The sequence below is a fragment of the Ursus arctos genome, unplaced genomic scaffold, assembly GCF_023065955.2.
Source record: "Ursus arctos isolate Adak ecotype North America unplaced genomic scaffold, UrsArc2.0 scaffold_7, whole genome shotgun sequence".
In the NCBI taxonomy this organism is placed as follows: Eukaryota; Metazoa; Chordata; class Mammalia; order Carnivora; family Ursidae; genus Ursus; species Ursus arctos.
This window is the reverse complement of record NW_026623089.1, coordinates 74,537,667-74,554,397: the sequence shown is the minus strand read 5'-3', so window position 1 is coordinate 74,554,397 and position 16,731 is coordinate 74,537,667. Positions and strand designations below refer to the sequence as shown.

The following is a 16,731-nucleotide window of genomic DNA, read 5'->3' as shown; positions in this document are numbered from 1 at the left end:
GGAGGAGGGGTGAGCACACCGTCAGTGGGGGCTGCAGAGGCGATGACAGAATAGTTACTCAAGGTTGGACAGAGGGCAGCCTTTGTGGTGCAGTTGCAAAACCCTCAGCAAAACTGCCACCGGTAGTCACGTGGAAGAGACGAACTTGGGAACTAACAAAGTGGCAGGTTTGACTCAGATTTCCTGAAAGACTCCACTGCTGCCTAGCGCTACTGCGATGAAAGTGCCTCTCCTGCCCCTGTCCCATCAACAGATGCCTTCAGTTCACAGGTCCTTGAATCAAGAAGAACTACACCTGGGGGACACTGTCCACATGTGGATTTAGTTTAAGTGATGTGATCTTGAAGTTCAACCATGATGCCGTCATGGGACAAGACTTTTGCAGATCATAACAGCATAAGTGTTTGCTTGTTTCTTTGTTTTTGCATGGGAGGAATGTAAATAATTGTGGACGAAAGGTAGACTATGGTGAGTTAAAAAAAACAGAAGCAAATGTTTTTCTGTTCCTTCCATCAAGAAGGAATTCCTTTGAATTTGGGCTGTCCCTGTGAAAGGCCGTGATCAGTAAAAAGTGTATGTGTGTGTATATTTGTGTCTATGTGAGTGCAAGTATGTTTGTGTGTGTATGTGTGTGTGAGTGTTTGTGCCTGTGTTTGTGTGTATGTGTGTGTGAGTGTGTATGTTTGTGTGTGTGTGTGTGTGTGTGTGTGTATGAGTATGTGCATATGAGGGATGGGCAGGAGTGACTTTATGGGACTTCGAGCCTCAAACTCAAAATGCCCTGAGGCTTCTACTCTGTCCTGAGGCTGCACGTGGAACCACCCAGCCTCGCCTCTCGAAGGTTGAAAGATTCCATAAGGAGACAGGTCAGACCCCCCCCAACAAGAACATCAATCACCACCCCACCCACCAGCTGAATGCATATGTATTGGCCAAGACAGCACTGAAATTCCCCTCCGCCTGACTACACTTTAGACAGGCTTCTTCCTGACTCTAGGTCCCTGATCTCTCTTTTCTTACTTTACTTTGGAAAACTTACACCAGTAAAGGATTTCTCCGCCTCTCTGAGATGTAAATCTTTTAAAAAGCCTTTTGCCAATTTCACAACCCAGGACTGTCTTCCTCAAGGACCTGGGAGCTCTGCCTCTGAAATGTAATCATCGGGGAAAATAGACGCCCTATGACCCTGAGGTTAGGATCCAGACTTTGGTGGCATTTGCTGCAAACTATGAAACCATCTCAATCATGAAGACAGGAGAGGTGGGCCCATCAGCAAACACAGGTGGCCGATCCCTGGGCACCCCAGCTCTTGATAACTCTGCTTCAGCAGAGGGGAGTTCAGACTGAGTTCTGGCCTCGCTTGTTGATGGCAATAGCCTTGCACGAATTCTTCCTTGCCTGTTTAAATTTGCATGTTGAGCTTTGATAGTAGCATAACTGAGCCTATGTGAAACTGACCAACCCACAGAACCACGAGAAACAGTACATTGTTGTTGTTTTAAGCTATTAAATTTGGAAAGGGAGTTCTGCAGCAACAGATGATTGATGCACATAGGAAAAAATCCCACATTGAATACAATTTTGGTCTCAAATCTCCATCCAGGAGTCACCAAGCATTTATAGGACACCTATCTTGAGCAAATACTGCATTTATAGGTATCAAGGATCATATGATTCATTTACTTGTGACAGTCCCTGTTCATGCCCATTGCCCTAGCTTAAATATTAAAGGGTGTCCCCTTTACTCTCATTAGTGCCCTGCTTTGGGCAATAAATCACATGCTCTTCACTGACAGTAGACACTACATGGATATAGTTAAGGGGACTATGTAGCTCTCTCACTTAAGAAATCTACATTCTATTTTGTGAGATGAAGTACGTACTCAGGTTTAGTTCTTTCTGTTTTGCATTACACATTTTTGGCATTAATACAGTAATTCCTGCTTTCCCTTGTCTGTGATCGCCTGGTGTCTCTTTCCCTGTCCCTCTCTTAGTGTGTGCATATCTGTGTGATTTTTGTCTTGAATATACTGTTTAATGGCATAGAACCACGTATGAAAAGTTTACCAGAAATAACACAGAATGAGAAGAGGATGAAGCAAATAGCGCAGCTATTAAGCTCCAAAGCAGTTTGGAGATGAACGACTCCGCCATCATAAATTGGTGATAAAAATGCTGTGATTGCAAATCAACATTTAAATTGTGTAAAAGTCTGTTTTCCACGTAGAGTGTGGAAGCAGAGCGATCTTCCATAAAACGCCTCTGCTTATATCTCTTGTTTAACACCATCTTCAGAGTCCTCCATGATAATGAACAAAGTTGGTAATGGAGCTCATAAGAGCCTTCACAATTGGACTCACCACCGACCAGTCTTGCCCAGAGATCCTTATGCCCTATGCTAAGACTTTGATTTTAGAACATTTTATAAGCACATGATAAGCAATTTGACTCAGTGTAAATCTCTTTGTTGTTTGTTATGTTTTCTTGCTCAATAACAATGATTATTTGATTAATTTCTGCCTACTACATAGATTATAAGCTCTCTGAGGACAGAGACCATGTACATTTTGCATTATTACTCCTAGTGCACTGTATGTGCTCAATACATATTCATTGGCAGGATGAAAAGAAGAACAAATACCACTTGAATATAGCAGTCATTTTATCTCATCTGTTCATATTTTCAATGTGTGTTTTCTCTAATAGATCATAAATTTTAGAGAGACCATATTTGTGCTTAAATTTAAAACAACAAAAAGGTTTGTTGAATATGTTAATGGACAAAGACACTGGATGGATTAGTTAACTTCAAGGAGAAATAACTTCAGTTTTTCTGCTTTATCTATCTCATCCTGCCCTCCACTGAAATCACAGCTCATAGAATATTCTGGAAACTTCTGCAAAGAAACAAGTCAACTATTCCATCAGTGAGATAGAAACAGGCTTCGCCAAGAACTTCGTTGTTGGTTCATACTGGACATTGGGAATGTCAGCGTCTGGGATTGTATCTCTATGTAACAATAGTAGAGGGAGTTATTTTGTTTATGAAGATGGGTCAGTGATGAGATCAAGAATAACAAAGCCATATCCTGTCATGAGAACCATGTAGCTTTAACCATCACATATATATTTGGGGCATTATTGTTTAAACTAACATTCAAACTGAGTAGAAATCCATTCTCCACACTGCAACTAGAGTGGTATTTCCCCAGGATTTTTGTTTTTTTTAAATCGAGAAACTGGTGATGGTCTATTAACCAACGATAGTAGAGAAACGGGCTTGTGACATTTTGCTTTACTTAACATCTTCTTTTCCTTCCGCATACCAAAATTTGCCTTTTGGCAATTTCTCCTTTCTACTTCTCTTGTTTTGATAAGATGGTAATTCCATGTCTTCCTTCCAATCAGAAGAGACGACTCTACCTCATCACCTGGGGGCAGCCACAAGACAGGCAATTAGTGTGGCCTCTTTGTTCACTGTATAAACTCCTTGAGAACAACGCGTACATCTTAAAATCTTTGCATGGCCAACACCTGGGATAAGCGTATTAAAAAATCATATCATGGGGGCGCCTGGGTGGCGCAGTCGTTGGGCGTCTGCCTTCGGCTCAGGGCGTGATCCCGGCGTTGTGGGATCGAGCCCCACATCGGGCTCCTCCGCTGGGAGCCTGCTTCTTCCTCTCCCACTCCCCCTGCTTGTGTTCCCTCTCTCACTGGCTGTCTCTATCTCTGTCGAATAAATAAATAAAATCTTTAAAAAAAAAATCATATCATGACTATTTATTAAGCATGTGCTCCACAGTAGGTTCTTTGCAAAGCTCTTCCCCTCACATATAAAGTCGTTAAGTATTGTATCTCCAGGAAAGCTGGTCTCAGGGAGCTTCAATAACTGGTCCAAGTTCAACCAATGTCTGATATCCAACAGCCAGGACTCAAACCTTGGTATTTATTGTGTTGTTTTGCCTCAGAAAAGTTTGCATTAACTATTAATAAACTCAAAATAATGTGCCCTATGATATGTTGGACTTGAACTAAACACTTTCCATAGATACAATGCAATGAAAGAAGGCTGGAATCAGTAATAACACTCTCTGTTTGGGAAAACTTGTTTCAAATTCTAAACTGCTCAAACTTGAGTCCTTTGTTGCTGGTAGACTGGCTTCACTAGGCTCTGAGAGCAAATGTCAGACTCTACCATAACCTTGAAGATGTGAAGAAGAATTATACTCCATGTGAATGCAGAGGAAGCCTGTGAAAGCAGGAATGAAGATTGCCAGAGTCACACTTTCAATAGTTAAAGACGCAAAATCTAGTATCTTAGAGGCAAGATTTTAGTAGCACCATAAAAAGACAGGAAATGTTATCTTCAGGTAAAGTCAACCCTCCTATTCGACAATAAATCTAAATTAAAATAGTAAACAACTGGGATTTATTTTATATTAATAGCTTTTCTCTTTTTCATTTTTTGAAACCAGACGAATAGTTCTCCCTAAACAGTTGTACTTATTGATTTAAAAAAAAAATATTTTCTCAAAATCCCAAGTCCAGACTTGTGTGGTTTATATAAGAATAATGGCAAACTTCCTCAACATAAGGTAATTTTAATTCTCTTGAATAATGCAATACTAACTAGAACTGCTCACTCACCATTTCCTTGGCCATTCTGATAACATTGTTTTCATTCCTCATAGTATATAAAAATGGATTTCTGGATTTTAAATGATGCTTTTTCTCTTTTTTTGCATATCAGGAGGTGGACTGTTAAACCTTTTTAGTTCTTTATAAAATCTACTCTTTTTATTCTTCAATATAAAGCCTCCTGAGAAACTTATTTTAAATATAAGTTGTATTTAAATTTTTGCAGTGTCGGTTGTTACAAGATTAATTCAAATTTATCAGCAAAGTATCACTATTTTACTTTAATAGGGAAACCGAAAAGATTATTTTCTTTATTCAAGGTATTGGAATTTTTAAAAGATGTCAAGATATTTATATGTGTAATATTCTTATTTTGGATTTAATATATTAAATTTGAATAATACTGAAATTAAATACGACTCAATATTTTTCTAAGAGTTAGCAAATAGCAACTTGTTCAAGTGGTTCATAAAGATACCCCAGCAACATTTGCCCCTTCTATGTGGTATATATACAAATATACATTTTAAATTTCTGTTTTTTATGGAAATTACATTTTAATATACATAAATCCTTAAAAATGAATATAAATGTGCCTTAAATCATGCAAAGTTTAATAATCAATGTTGATACTCTTTCATTTTAAATAAATACCAAAGGTATGTCTATATTGGAGGCATATTTGTTTGCAAAATTTGTAAATAATTGTCTTTGGTAAAATTTTTGATAAATTGTATGATGTATCGCATTTCCCACTCAAAATCAATATTCACATTTAGACTCCATGATGTATTCCAGACATGCTGACCTTTCCATGATATTTACCTCTAGAACTGAGGACAAGTGAGTCCTTGTGTGTTTAGTCCATCATCCTGGGATGAAGTTTGAATATTCTTCGAATGCTAACTCACTTGACCTATAGGAGTCAATCTATTCTTAAGTAATATGTGTTTGAACTACTACTAGGATTTTGATATTTCTGCCTGGATTAAATGAAAGATATATAAAACATATTTTCTGATTATAACACTATGGTTATTTTCCAGAAGATCCAAGTAGATAACTGACTGAAAATCTCTTATCAGATCTGGCCATGCAGCAGCAATGAGAGTGTGCCCCAATAATCTCCAAGTATAGGAAGCACGTTGACCAAGGTTCTCTTGTGCTCTGAAGTCTACTGCTATTTCAGTGCAGGTCATGCTTCCTAGGTGCTGCTTGTAGTCATCACTGAGAAAAGGAGAGATGTTACAGTGGGTCCCTTCCTGGGAGACACTGAACTTCTCCTACGTCTGACTATGGTTTGAGGGCTCCCTGATCATCATGTGAAACTTACTTAAATGACACAGCAGTCACTTCAATGACCCAGTAGCCTCAGATGTTCTACACAAAGCTCTCTCCCTCTTCTTTCTTTGGGGTCAGAATGGATGTGGTTTGAAGGTTCCCTAGCCTTACTCTGCTTTCTCCTCATTTCTTCCACACAAGTGTTTTCCCTAAAGAACTTGTTACATCTCATCTTGATGTCTAATTGCTAGAGGAAGGACCAAAACGAACATAGGGCAAGGGGACTAAATTTTGAAAAAGGAGTATTAGTATTTCAAAAGATATTAATTGAATTTAAGATATCCATGAACATTTAGAAAAACAGTTCTGGGGAAAACAAAGACATTTGAAAGATGTTAATATAGAATTTTAATATATAATAAAATGGTACTAATATATAGACATAGTAAAATAAAGATGAATGAATTGAATAGATTTAATATACATTAATTTATATAGAGACAAAAAAGAAAATGTTGAGGGTTATAATTAGCCATTACTTAAATATTTTAACAAGGGAGAAGAGTTTGTCATATGTTGTAAGATATACTAAACTAGTATGAGAAACTGGAATTAACATATCTTTCAGGTCAGCAACTACATGGTTAATATCACTCTTTTTTCCCACTTTAATGGCAGACACAGCCAAGTTCACAGAATTCTTTTTCCCAATAAGAACAATCCTTGTCAAGATATCTGCTAATAATTGATAGAAGAGCATTGTTACTTGTCTTAAGTAAGGAGTTTAGCTCAGTTTCAATTAAAGGGCAGCAGAATATGCCACCCCAAAATAGGACTGTACAAGTTGAGGGCGTGCCTCTCCAAAATATGCCAATTTGGCATATTGATTATTTTGAGATGTAGGCACTCAAAAAATAACAAATGCAGGGAGATGCTTTCTCTGAGCTCCTGTTATGTGTCTAAAGACAGTCCCCCCAAAAGAAGCTCAGTTGTCAGAGATTCCCTCCCCAGTTGTTTCATTGACCAGAGAAATTGAATGACCATGGGAGAGGACACCTGAAGAAGACACCACCCCCAGAAAAACCTTACCACAGTCATACCTGCCATCTAGTCTTCTACGAACTCATCTTCCCTAAAATCATCTTCCCTAAAAATCAGTTACTCTTCTCTGAGAGGCCTACATCTCTCATTCCCTTCCCCTATCAATATGGTGTTTAATCCTGAATTCTAAAGCCACCACTTCGAGTTATTCATTTTTCCTGGGTACCTCCCATGTATACATGAAGTATACATGTTAATGAACACCTCTTTGTTTTTCTTTTGTTACTCTGTCTTTTATTACGGGGGTCTCAGCTAAGAATTCAGAAGGGTAGAGGGAAAATTAATTTTCTTCCCTGGCACAGTCATCCTACTTGAAAGAGGAAGCAAATGCTAAAATTGATGAAGGCTCAGAGAAAAATGCATAGAATATAACTTAAAAGAGTTAAAATTAATTAAAATAATAATCTCAGCATAGGAAATGAGTTCCCAATGTCCATAACTATCTAAAGATTGAAGGGATGAGCTCCTCACAACTGAAAAAGAGACTAGTCAACTCTGTGGCAAGGATATTAGAAAAAGCAAGTATTTAAACTATTAGACTAAGTGTTTCCTATGATCTGTTTTGTCCATTACATGATATGCCTTTGAAAATATGATTTTTATTAAGATTAACCTATTTTTTTTTCTGCTTCCAATGAGAATCAGACTGTGGGAAGTGGTTTAAATTAAGATATGAGATTGCATATGGATACAGAGATACTTAATCACCTTAATAGTAATAACTCAAAACTAATGATTATTTATGTGAGGTAGGGGCTAGGAGTTCGACTTAATTCACTGAAACAGAAAAAAAAAAAAGAATCCAGTTGAAGACACTCTTAAGAAGGAAGGGGTGTTTTAACAACAAAGGATTAAGAGATGCCATTGACTCTTTATGAAATTTGTTTCAAGGAAAGGAAGAATAAGAAGAATGAAGAATGATGATTTGAGGTATGCAAACTCTAAGAGACCGAAATTTCTGACATTTCCTTCTCTGTCAAAAATATAAACTGGAAGAACCACATGAAACAGGAATGGTGCATGAAAATGGAAATTTGTTATAATTGTGAAATGTTGGATTGTGTGTATGCTTCTAAATCATATGAATGCTTGTTTATAATTGTAGAAATAAATATTACACAGTCTGAAAAGTTATATACTTCTCTAAATTTTGAGAAGAACTCAGTGTTTTCTGGAAAATATAAGTGTTCATCCAATGGCAAACAGATGAAGAAAATTGATGTCTTGATTCTCCATTTAACCTAATTAAATGACTCAAGGAGAGATTGAAGAGGTCATGAAATGAACAAAATAAGTGTTTCAAGTATTACAACCACCAAAGGGACCAAAGAGAAATAGGTGCACGCTTATCTTAATAATTACTATAAATCTGGCCATTATAAAAGTACACAAATATCTGTATGGGGTAAATAGCTTTCTCATTATGAGATTCCTCCCTCACTTAATTACTTGAAGTCGGCCCATCAGGGAACAACTTCAGTTCACAGGATTTGAGGAAAAACAAAATCAAATCTTCTTTCAGCACACAGACAGTACTCCAGTGTTAAAAATTATAAATAAGAAAATAATGCAAGAAATGTCTCCTCTAGTCTTGACAGGCTAAATTACTTCCCTTACTATGGGTGCTCTTTGTAAAATCTTTGAATAACGTTACAAACTTCATTATTTCTTTTTCAAAGAACCATTAGCAGAGAGTGAGGAAGTTTTTAGATAGGAATAGGAAAGAGAGACATAACAATATGCGAAAGGAGGGTTTGGCTTTTTGTTAAACTGCTACTTGCACATTGGTTAGCTAACCTGCTAATTATCTGTCATCACAAACTAAGCTGGCAGTCAAGGAGGCTTTTCCTTTAGTAAATATTAAAGGATTTACTCTGATGTTTGTTATTTGTTGGTTCCTACTTGTACTTTTATAATTTTAGAAAAGGTAATGATAGTAATTTTTGCACTCCAGCAACGAGGCAATTACCACTAGCTCGATATTTAAATGTTTTTAATTCTATGGAGAGAAGAATGGATTTTGTTTCTCTATGTGGAACTGGTGCATTGGAAAACGTCTCACCAAATAGTAAATGCCTCCTCTCAGATCTCTTGGATGGTCTCCACAAAGGGAATTTATAGCTCGTTTACTCTCACTTACACTCTCCCTTTTCCTTTTCTTTTCTTTTCCCCCTCCCCCTTTCCTTTTCCTTGTGATCAAGACAATTACACTCCTCCAGAACATGGATAGAGTAATGAATTATAATCAGATAACCAAATGTGAGCTTGAAGTCCATAAAAGTTTGCTTTGGAATATGTAATATTAACATCGATATGCAGAAATTGTTAGAAATAACTTAAAACATTAAAAAACGTCCACTGGAGATTTTCTTTGAATTCAAACAAACAAACAAATAAAAAAGGTATGCATTCTCTTGCTACTTTAAGAAGAATGCAGTCTATTTCACCAATACATATTTAAGAATAAAAATCTTTCTGTACTATTCCATCATGGGTTCATGTACTCAATTTTGTATATTCTTAACATAAACCAAGTCATCTTAAGTTGACTGCAGTAATGAACATCTATAACTTGTTTAAAACTATCCATTTAATGTGCTAATTCTCCACCAACACTATTTTCCCTTTTTCCCTAGTAGGAGAGGTGGAACTGAGATCCATTGCAAAGTAAGGGAAGCATTTATCCGCCCTTTGGAGCGCTAGCTGTGGACATTTGCCTGGAGTTTCGGGAAAGAACGTGAGCTGAGGTGAAATTTGCAAGCCCTCACTCACTTCCTTCAGGAAATCTCTGGATGTGGACTTCCTCCCTTTTTCCCTTTCCAGGGACTAAAATGGCAATCCCTGGGATAATTCTTAAACAGAATGTTTAGGATGGAAGACCCTCAGTTGGCCTGGGTCCCTGATGACAGCATGGAAGAGCTGCGTGAAGGGTTACCACCACCTGAAACATTCACTTTAGACTCTCGTATAAACCAAAACACATGGTTTTTGTTCTCAAAACTATTATAATACTAGGGTTTCTTTCTACACCAGCCTAACCTACCCTAACTAATCTTATTATCCAAGATTTAAAGATTTAATGATTCACCATCCCAAACACAAGATTACTGGGTTAGAGGAGGCGGTCCGTTTAAGAATCCAGTTCAATATTCTACAATGAATGAATATTTTATCTTTAGAGCCTTTCTTCACACCTCATCATTTGTTGAAAACTAGTTTTCCCTAAGAAATTCAAGAGTCAATATTGGAATGAAGGCATTCCTGAGACGCAAACAAAGCATGTACCTCAGCTTGCAAAACCAATTATCTTGGATCCATGCTCTCCACCTGCAACCCACGAGCATCCTTTCCCCACCCCCAACAGGGACAGAAATCTTGCTTATCGTTTGGTATCCCCCCAAATTGATCACATGAGAAAGTTTTTCCACCAGGAGCAATTTTGTAACGGAAGGAAGATTTTACCTCTACCCTTTCAGGGTTTTTAGGCTGGGTCTCAGTCTTAAACTGACACAAGTCAGATGAATAGGAGAACATGGACACATTTATATAAGTTGTATGTGACAGGAGAGCCCTCGTGAGGAAATGAAGAGCCAGAGAAATGGCAAAACCCAAATACTTTTGTATTAGGAAGAACAGAGAGAGGCAATCGTGGAAAAGTAAACTATAGAAGGAGGCTGCAGGCAGCTGTGAATTGTTTTTAACAAGGCCTGTTTGTATCGCTTGTCTTGGCTTTGACTCCTCATTAAAGAATGTGTTTTTCCTCCTGGTACAGAGAGGGCATCGTTCACATGAGAGTTTATAGGTCCTGTTTTCGGGAGGAAAAGGGGAGATTAGAATGTCTTTCTTACAGCTGCTGTTTTTTTTTAAGCGCTTTCAGCTCAAAATATTCTTTATGCCCAAGTGGCATATTCTGCCACCCTCTGACTCCAACACAAGGGAATCGAGGTCTAATAACATTGTGTGGCATCTCTGGGAGTTATGTGCTTCCAGCTGAGGCGGTAAATGATTTTGAAAAAGAAAAATTATATATATTTAGGACATTCCTAGTTAGGTGGCACTCTTCCAATCTGAGATTCAGAGGCCTAGGCTCCTCTCATATTCCTACAATTGTCAACATATGGCTCCCAGGGGTCTCTGGGTGTGCTCTCCATTTCACCCGTTCATACAGGGAAGGGTTAAATCAGGCCGGGAAACAGTGCAGACCATCCTCTGTTTCACATTTTATTGGATAGAACTCAGTCCCATGGCTCCGTGTATCAAGCGGGGCTGGGGAATGGAGTCTCCTATGTGTCTAGGAGGATGAAGAAAGGAGTGGGAGGCATCCAGACTCTGGTACATATGTCAAAAATCTTCAAGAGCATGGAGAGGTAATTGATGAAGATCAGCCCTGAGTCTTTTATCTTTTTTAAAAATAGTTCATTCTATACTTTAGGTCAAATGTAAGTTTCCTTAAACATTTCAATTATTGGGACTTATTCAAAATATAGTGTCTTCTGCCAATGTTTCATATGACTTTTTTGTTATTCAAGTTTTCTAAGTATCTGATAAAAAAGAAACAATCCTGTTCAGTGCCCAAGTCCTACTGAATCCATTAAATCCAATTAAATCAATTCCTGGGACTTTCTTCATAAACTGTAGGATGCAACGAGATTACCAAATTGCCTTTATGTGTCAGAGTAACAAATGGACCAGGACAGTCAAGGGCACTATTTGAGAATGTTAGAAATGTTCTTCTGGAAGGTCAAAAAATTCTTCCACGTGTGCTCATGTGACTCCCCTTAATTTTAGCATCAAGTAATTGGCAGTCTTTTTCTTCTCTAAGTTAACAATTTTATTAATAGAATCTATTTGCAGTTCGTAATTCTATGCAGAGAAGGTAAGAAATAGTAAATTATTCATTGAATAAAACATTTTTATTTTTAAAAGTGGCATAAATAAAGGCAATTTTAAAAAGAAAGCTAAATGAGCAATGCCCTGATGAGATCTATGGCCTTGGCCTGAATGCCACAATATTTTAGGTACAAGAGTTAACAAGCACTGTGCTACAGAAGTCTGGAGGCATACCGCTATTAATAGGAAATGAGCTGCGGATGAAAGCCGGGAGAAAGGGGACATCATTTACTGAGCTTATTCAAAGGGACAGTGTTAGGCACCACCACGCTCATTCTTTGGGGCCTCCGAGGAAGGATTGGACGGGATGAGAACTCTGGAAGAACACACGTGGGGATTCCGTTCGGCTGCAGCTCTGAGGGATTTCTGGACCAATCCCGAATAGTAAGTACATTTTTTTGTGAGCATCAAATCCAGATAAGTTGGTGGGAGACACAGTGAATTTATACCCATTTTGGTTGTTGAGAAGCCACAATGAACACGTCCAGCCAGGGAAGGTCTCTAGAAGCAGAAAACCGCATGTCCCATAGCAAAGAACTGGAGTTCACAGGTTACCATGCCAACAAAAGAGGAAGGTATTGGTAACAATGGACAGAAGGAAGAAAAGGGTCTTTCAAACAGACTGACCAAGAATTCTTACTGTTTTAAATACAGTTTACATCTCAGTGGTTTACATATGTGTTATGTAGAATTTTCTGGTAAAATTACATAATTTATTGCTTGAATGCTGCAAAGGCAGGTTTTCTTTAAAGGTTTTACTTATTTATTTGAGAGAAAGAGCAGAGGGCATGAGCAGGGGGAGGGGCAGAGGGACAGAATCTCAAGCAGACCCCCTGAGGAGTGTGGAGCCAGATGCGGGGCTCAGTCCCACACCCTGAGATCACCACCCTGAGATCATGACTTGAGCCCAAACCGAGAGTGGGACACTTAACCAACTGAGCTACCCAGGCACCCAAGGCAGTGTTTTATAAAAGGGAAAACACTTGGTTCAGTGTGGTAAATGTTCCCAGACACATCACCCGCCTCCTCTCTCAATATCTTAGCCCTTGCTCTAAAACGTACAGTTCTTAGTTTTCTTTAAAGGTTTTACTTATTTATTTGAGAGAAAGAGCAGAGGGCATGAGCAGGGGGAGGGGCAGAGGGACAGAATCTCAAGCAGACCCCCTGAGGAGTGTGGAGCCAGATGCGGGGCTCAGTCCCACACCCTGAGATCACCACCCTGAGATCATGACTTGAGCCCAAACCGAGAGTGGGACACTTAACCAACTGAGCTACCCAGGCACCCAAGGCAGTGTTTTATAAAAGGGAAAACACTTGGTTCAGTGTGGTAAATGTTCCCAGACACATCACCCGCCTCCTCTCTCAATATCTTAGCCCTTGCTCTAAAACGTACAGTTCTTAGTTCTTAGAAATTATCAAAGCAAAGAGCCAAAACAAAACCCCAAAAAACTCCAATTATCAAAGCAATAAAAATCCAAATTTTAGAATATGATCAAGTGTTCTATTATATGAAATCTTTATTTTTCTTGAGCCTCAAACAGCATCATTATGTAATGTCTAATTTGTCTCTACATAGACTAAACTAAATAATCCTGGAAATCAATACATCCTCCCATATTTTTTATTTATACATCTATACACACTAATTCCACAGCATGGGACATCCTTCCATAGTTTTGTGGAGTGGCTAAGCTGTACTTTTAAGATGTAGCTTAAAACTATGCTGTTAAACATTTCAATTATTGGGACTTATTCAAAACATAGTGTCTTCTGCCAATGTTTCATATGATTTTTTTGTTATTCAAGTTTTCTTTGAATAAATGTGTTTAATTTTCTTTGAATAAATGTGTGTTTAAATACAGTGAGGTGTTTCTCCAACACACTTGCTCAGCACTGAGCTCCTATCATTGTGCTTCCACACTGTATTGTATTGTTCATATAATGTTTAGTTTCCAGCAAGCCTCTGGAGAACCAGGACTGGATGCCCTTTAATGCTATGTCCAGAGTAAGGAAAGAGTAAATATGCAGTATGCAGTGAGTCTCCTTCAAATATTTGTGGGAAGACTATCTTTTATGGGTTCTCACATTCTAATACAAGTACATTCATGTTTTCACTTAAAGAAAACAATACCATGAAAGAAAGTTCTATGACATTTTCAGGAAAGCATGATAAATCTTTCACTCATATGTGATCATGAAGCAACCATAAAATACAGTACGTTTAATTTTATTATTTTTTAAATAAATTCTTCACTTCCTAAGAATATCTGTCTATCTATCTATCTATCTATCTATCTATCTACCTACACACGTGCTATGGAATGAACTGTGTCCCCCTAAAATCAATATGTTGAAGCCCTTAACCTTCAATGGCATAGTATTTGAAGACAAAGCCTTTGAGAGGTAATCAGGTTTAGATGAGGTCATGAGGGTGGGGCCCTAATCTTGGGATTGGTGCCCTTATAAGGAGAGACACCAGAGAGCTTGCTTTCTCTCACTCTCCTCTATGTGAGGACTCAACAAGGTCAGAGCTGTCTGCAAGCCAGGGAGAGGGCTCTCATGAGAACCCGACCATACTGGTGCCCTGACCTCAGCCTTCCAGCCTCCAAAACTGTAAGAAAATAAATTTCCATTAGAGCCACCCAGACTGTGGTTTTTGTTACGGCAGCCTGATTTAAGACAGTATATATACTAGCTCTATAGCTATAATACATAATATATATCATACACATAAACATACAGGTACATTCTTTCTTTTTCTTTCACCGATCATATGAGAAATAAAATTTCAGATTTGTGTCAAATTATGTATCTGACAATAACAAGAAACTAAATGTCTATTTACTTCTCACTATTGAGATTATTAATTAGTTGCAGTTTAAACCCCAACATATAATGTTGTATTTTTCAAAGATTACATTAATTATTTTTAAAGATTTTATTTATTCATTTATCTTAGAGAGAGAGCGAGCCAGCAGGGGGAGGGAGAGGGACAAGCAGAGTCTGCACTGAGCACAGAGCCTGACAAGGGGCTCTATCTTATGACCCTGAGATCATGACCTGAGCGGAGATCAAGAGTCAAATGCCTAACAGACTGAGCCACTCAGGTGCCCCAACACAGTACTCTTAAAGGCTCCATTATTCATTAAAGCATTGCTAAAACTGGTATTTTTAGACTAAATTATCATTTTGACTATATTAATTTAAAAATAAATGTAATATTATGCTAATTCAGAAAAACTTAAACGAGAATTGGAAGGCCACTTCATTGATCAATTCAAATCACCTCAGTTTTGAGAGGCCAAAACAGCAACACAAAAACCCTTTACATATTACGGAAACCAGTACGAATGAATACCTATATTCCTCTTGTGTGAAGCGTGGGATTTCTCCAGGATGTAAGACAAGAATTTTCACTGTGGCGCTGCTGGACATCACAGGCTCACCATCATCAAAAGCAACAACCACCAACTTAAAAAGGTAATAAAAATTCATGTTAAAGATGATTAACAAGAAGAAAGAAAAGCATCATTTTAAAAAATTTAAATAAATTTTTTTATTTTGTATTTTTTAAAGGAAAGTTTTTTTTTTTTAAGATTTTTATTATTTATTTGACAGAGAGAGAGAGACAGCCAGCGAGAGAGGGAACACAAGCAGGGGGAGTGGGAGAGGAAGAAGCAGGCTCCCAGAGGGGCAGGGAGCCTGACGCAGGGCTCAATCCCAGTACCCTGGGATCACGCCCTGAGCTGAGGGCAGACACTTAAGGACTGAGCCGCCCAGGCGCCCCCCACCTTTTCTTAATGTAAACCATCATTTTTATTCATTGGACTGCCTGGCTCCAAGAGGGGGAGCAATGATCACTTTCTCGCTGTCTTTCAGGGAGCAGGCACTGGACGAGTGTATGTTACATATATTCTCACTTATTCTTCACAACAATCCCACCAGGTGGGTGCTTTATTTTCATGTCCTAGATAAGAAAACTCAAGGAAGTGGAGTCACTAACGTTATAACAAAAGACAGCTAGTAAAAGAGATATATGGTACAATATCTCTCCAATGACTAAACTGACTTCTCTTCCACAGTCCCACTGGTGCCCACAGTAAAAACATGTGCCATTATGAGCACCGACACTTATTTAAAAAGTGTTAAATTCAGTCACATCGATAGCAAAAAGCTAATTAGCTTGCTTAGGAAAAGAAATTAATTTTTCCAGTGAATTAATTGTCTGCAAGATGATAGGGCAGAAATACTTCTCTCTGGAGGATAAAACTAGAAATCTTTACAGTTTAACACACTTAGATATACACTCTCTTAAAAATATATAAAGCCAAGTTCATACTGTTTAGTAGAAACTATTCAAATGATGCAAACACTGGAAAGTTTTTGTCTCAAGAAATAATATTTATTACTACAATATAGTTTATAATTGATCTTTTTTGGATAACATATATCATGTCAAGAAGAATTCTTCTATTTAAGAAATGTTAAATATTTTCAATATTATGTGTTTCTCTGGAATGTGCATAATTTTGGAAGCTGCAGGTTACTAATTGAAAGCAATTCAATGTAGACCATGAAACCATAACCAAGGATCATCCGTGGGCCCATGATTTACCCTTGGGTTAACCCTTTATAAACAGAACAATTGCTCCCAACAGTGGTAGGATTATATGAGACATAGTACTCATTGACGCCCACAAGGTTAACCAGTGAGGGCATTTCCTCAATGCAGGGTCAAAGGCTTTATTCACAATGATAAAATTATTTTAAGTAATTACAGAAAATGGAAACACTCAAACAGTTAATAAAATAGATTATTTA

General features: G+C 37.9%; 1 protein-coding gene across 1 annotated transcript in view; it reads right to left on the bottom strand.

Moving 5' to 3' along the window:
* PCDH15 (protocadherin related 15) overlaps positions 1-16,731 on the bottom strand; it is a 1,631,248-nt gene that overhangs the window by 153,321 nt on the left and 1,461,196 nt on the right. Inside the window, exon 25 of the mRNA XM_057308638.1 lies at positions 15,269-15,381. Coding sequence (XP_057164621.1) covers positions 15,269-15,381 — 113 coding nt within the window. The remainder of the gene's footprint in view (positions 1-15,268; positions 15,382-16,731) is intronic.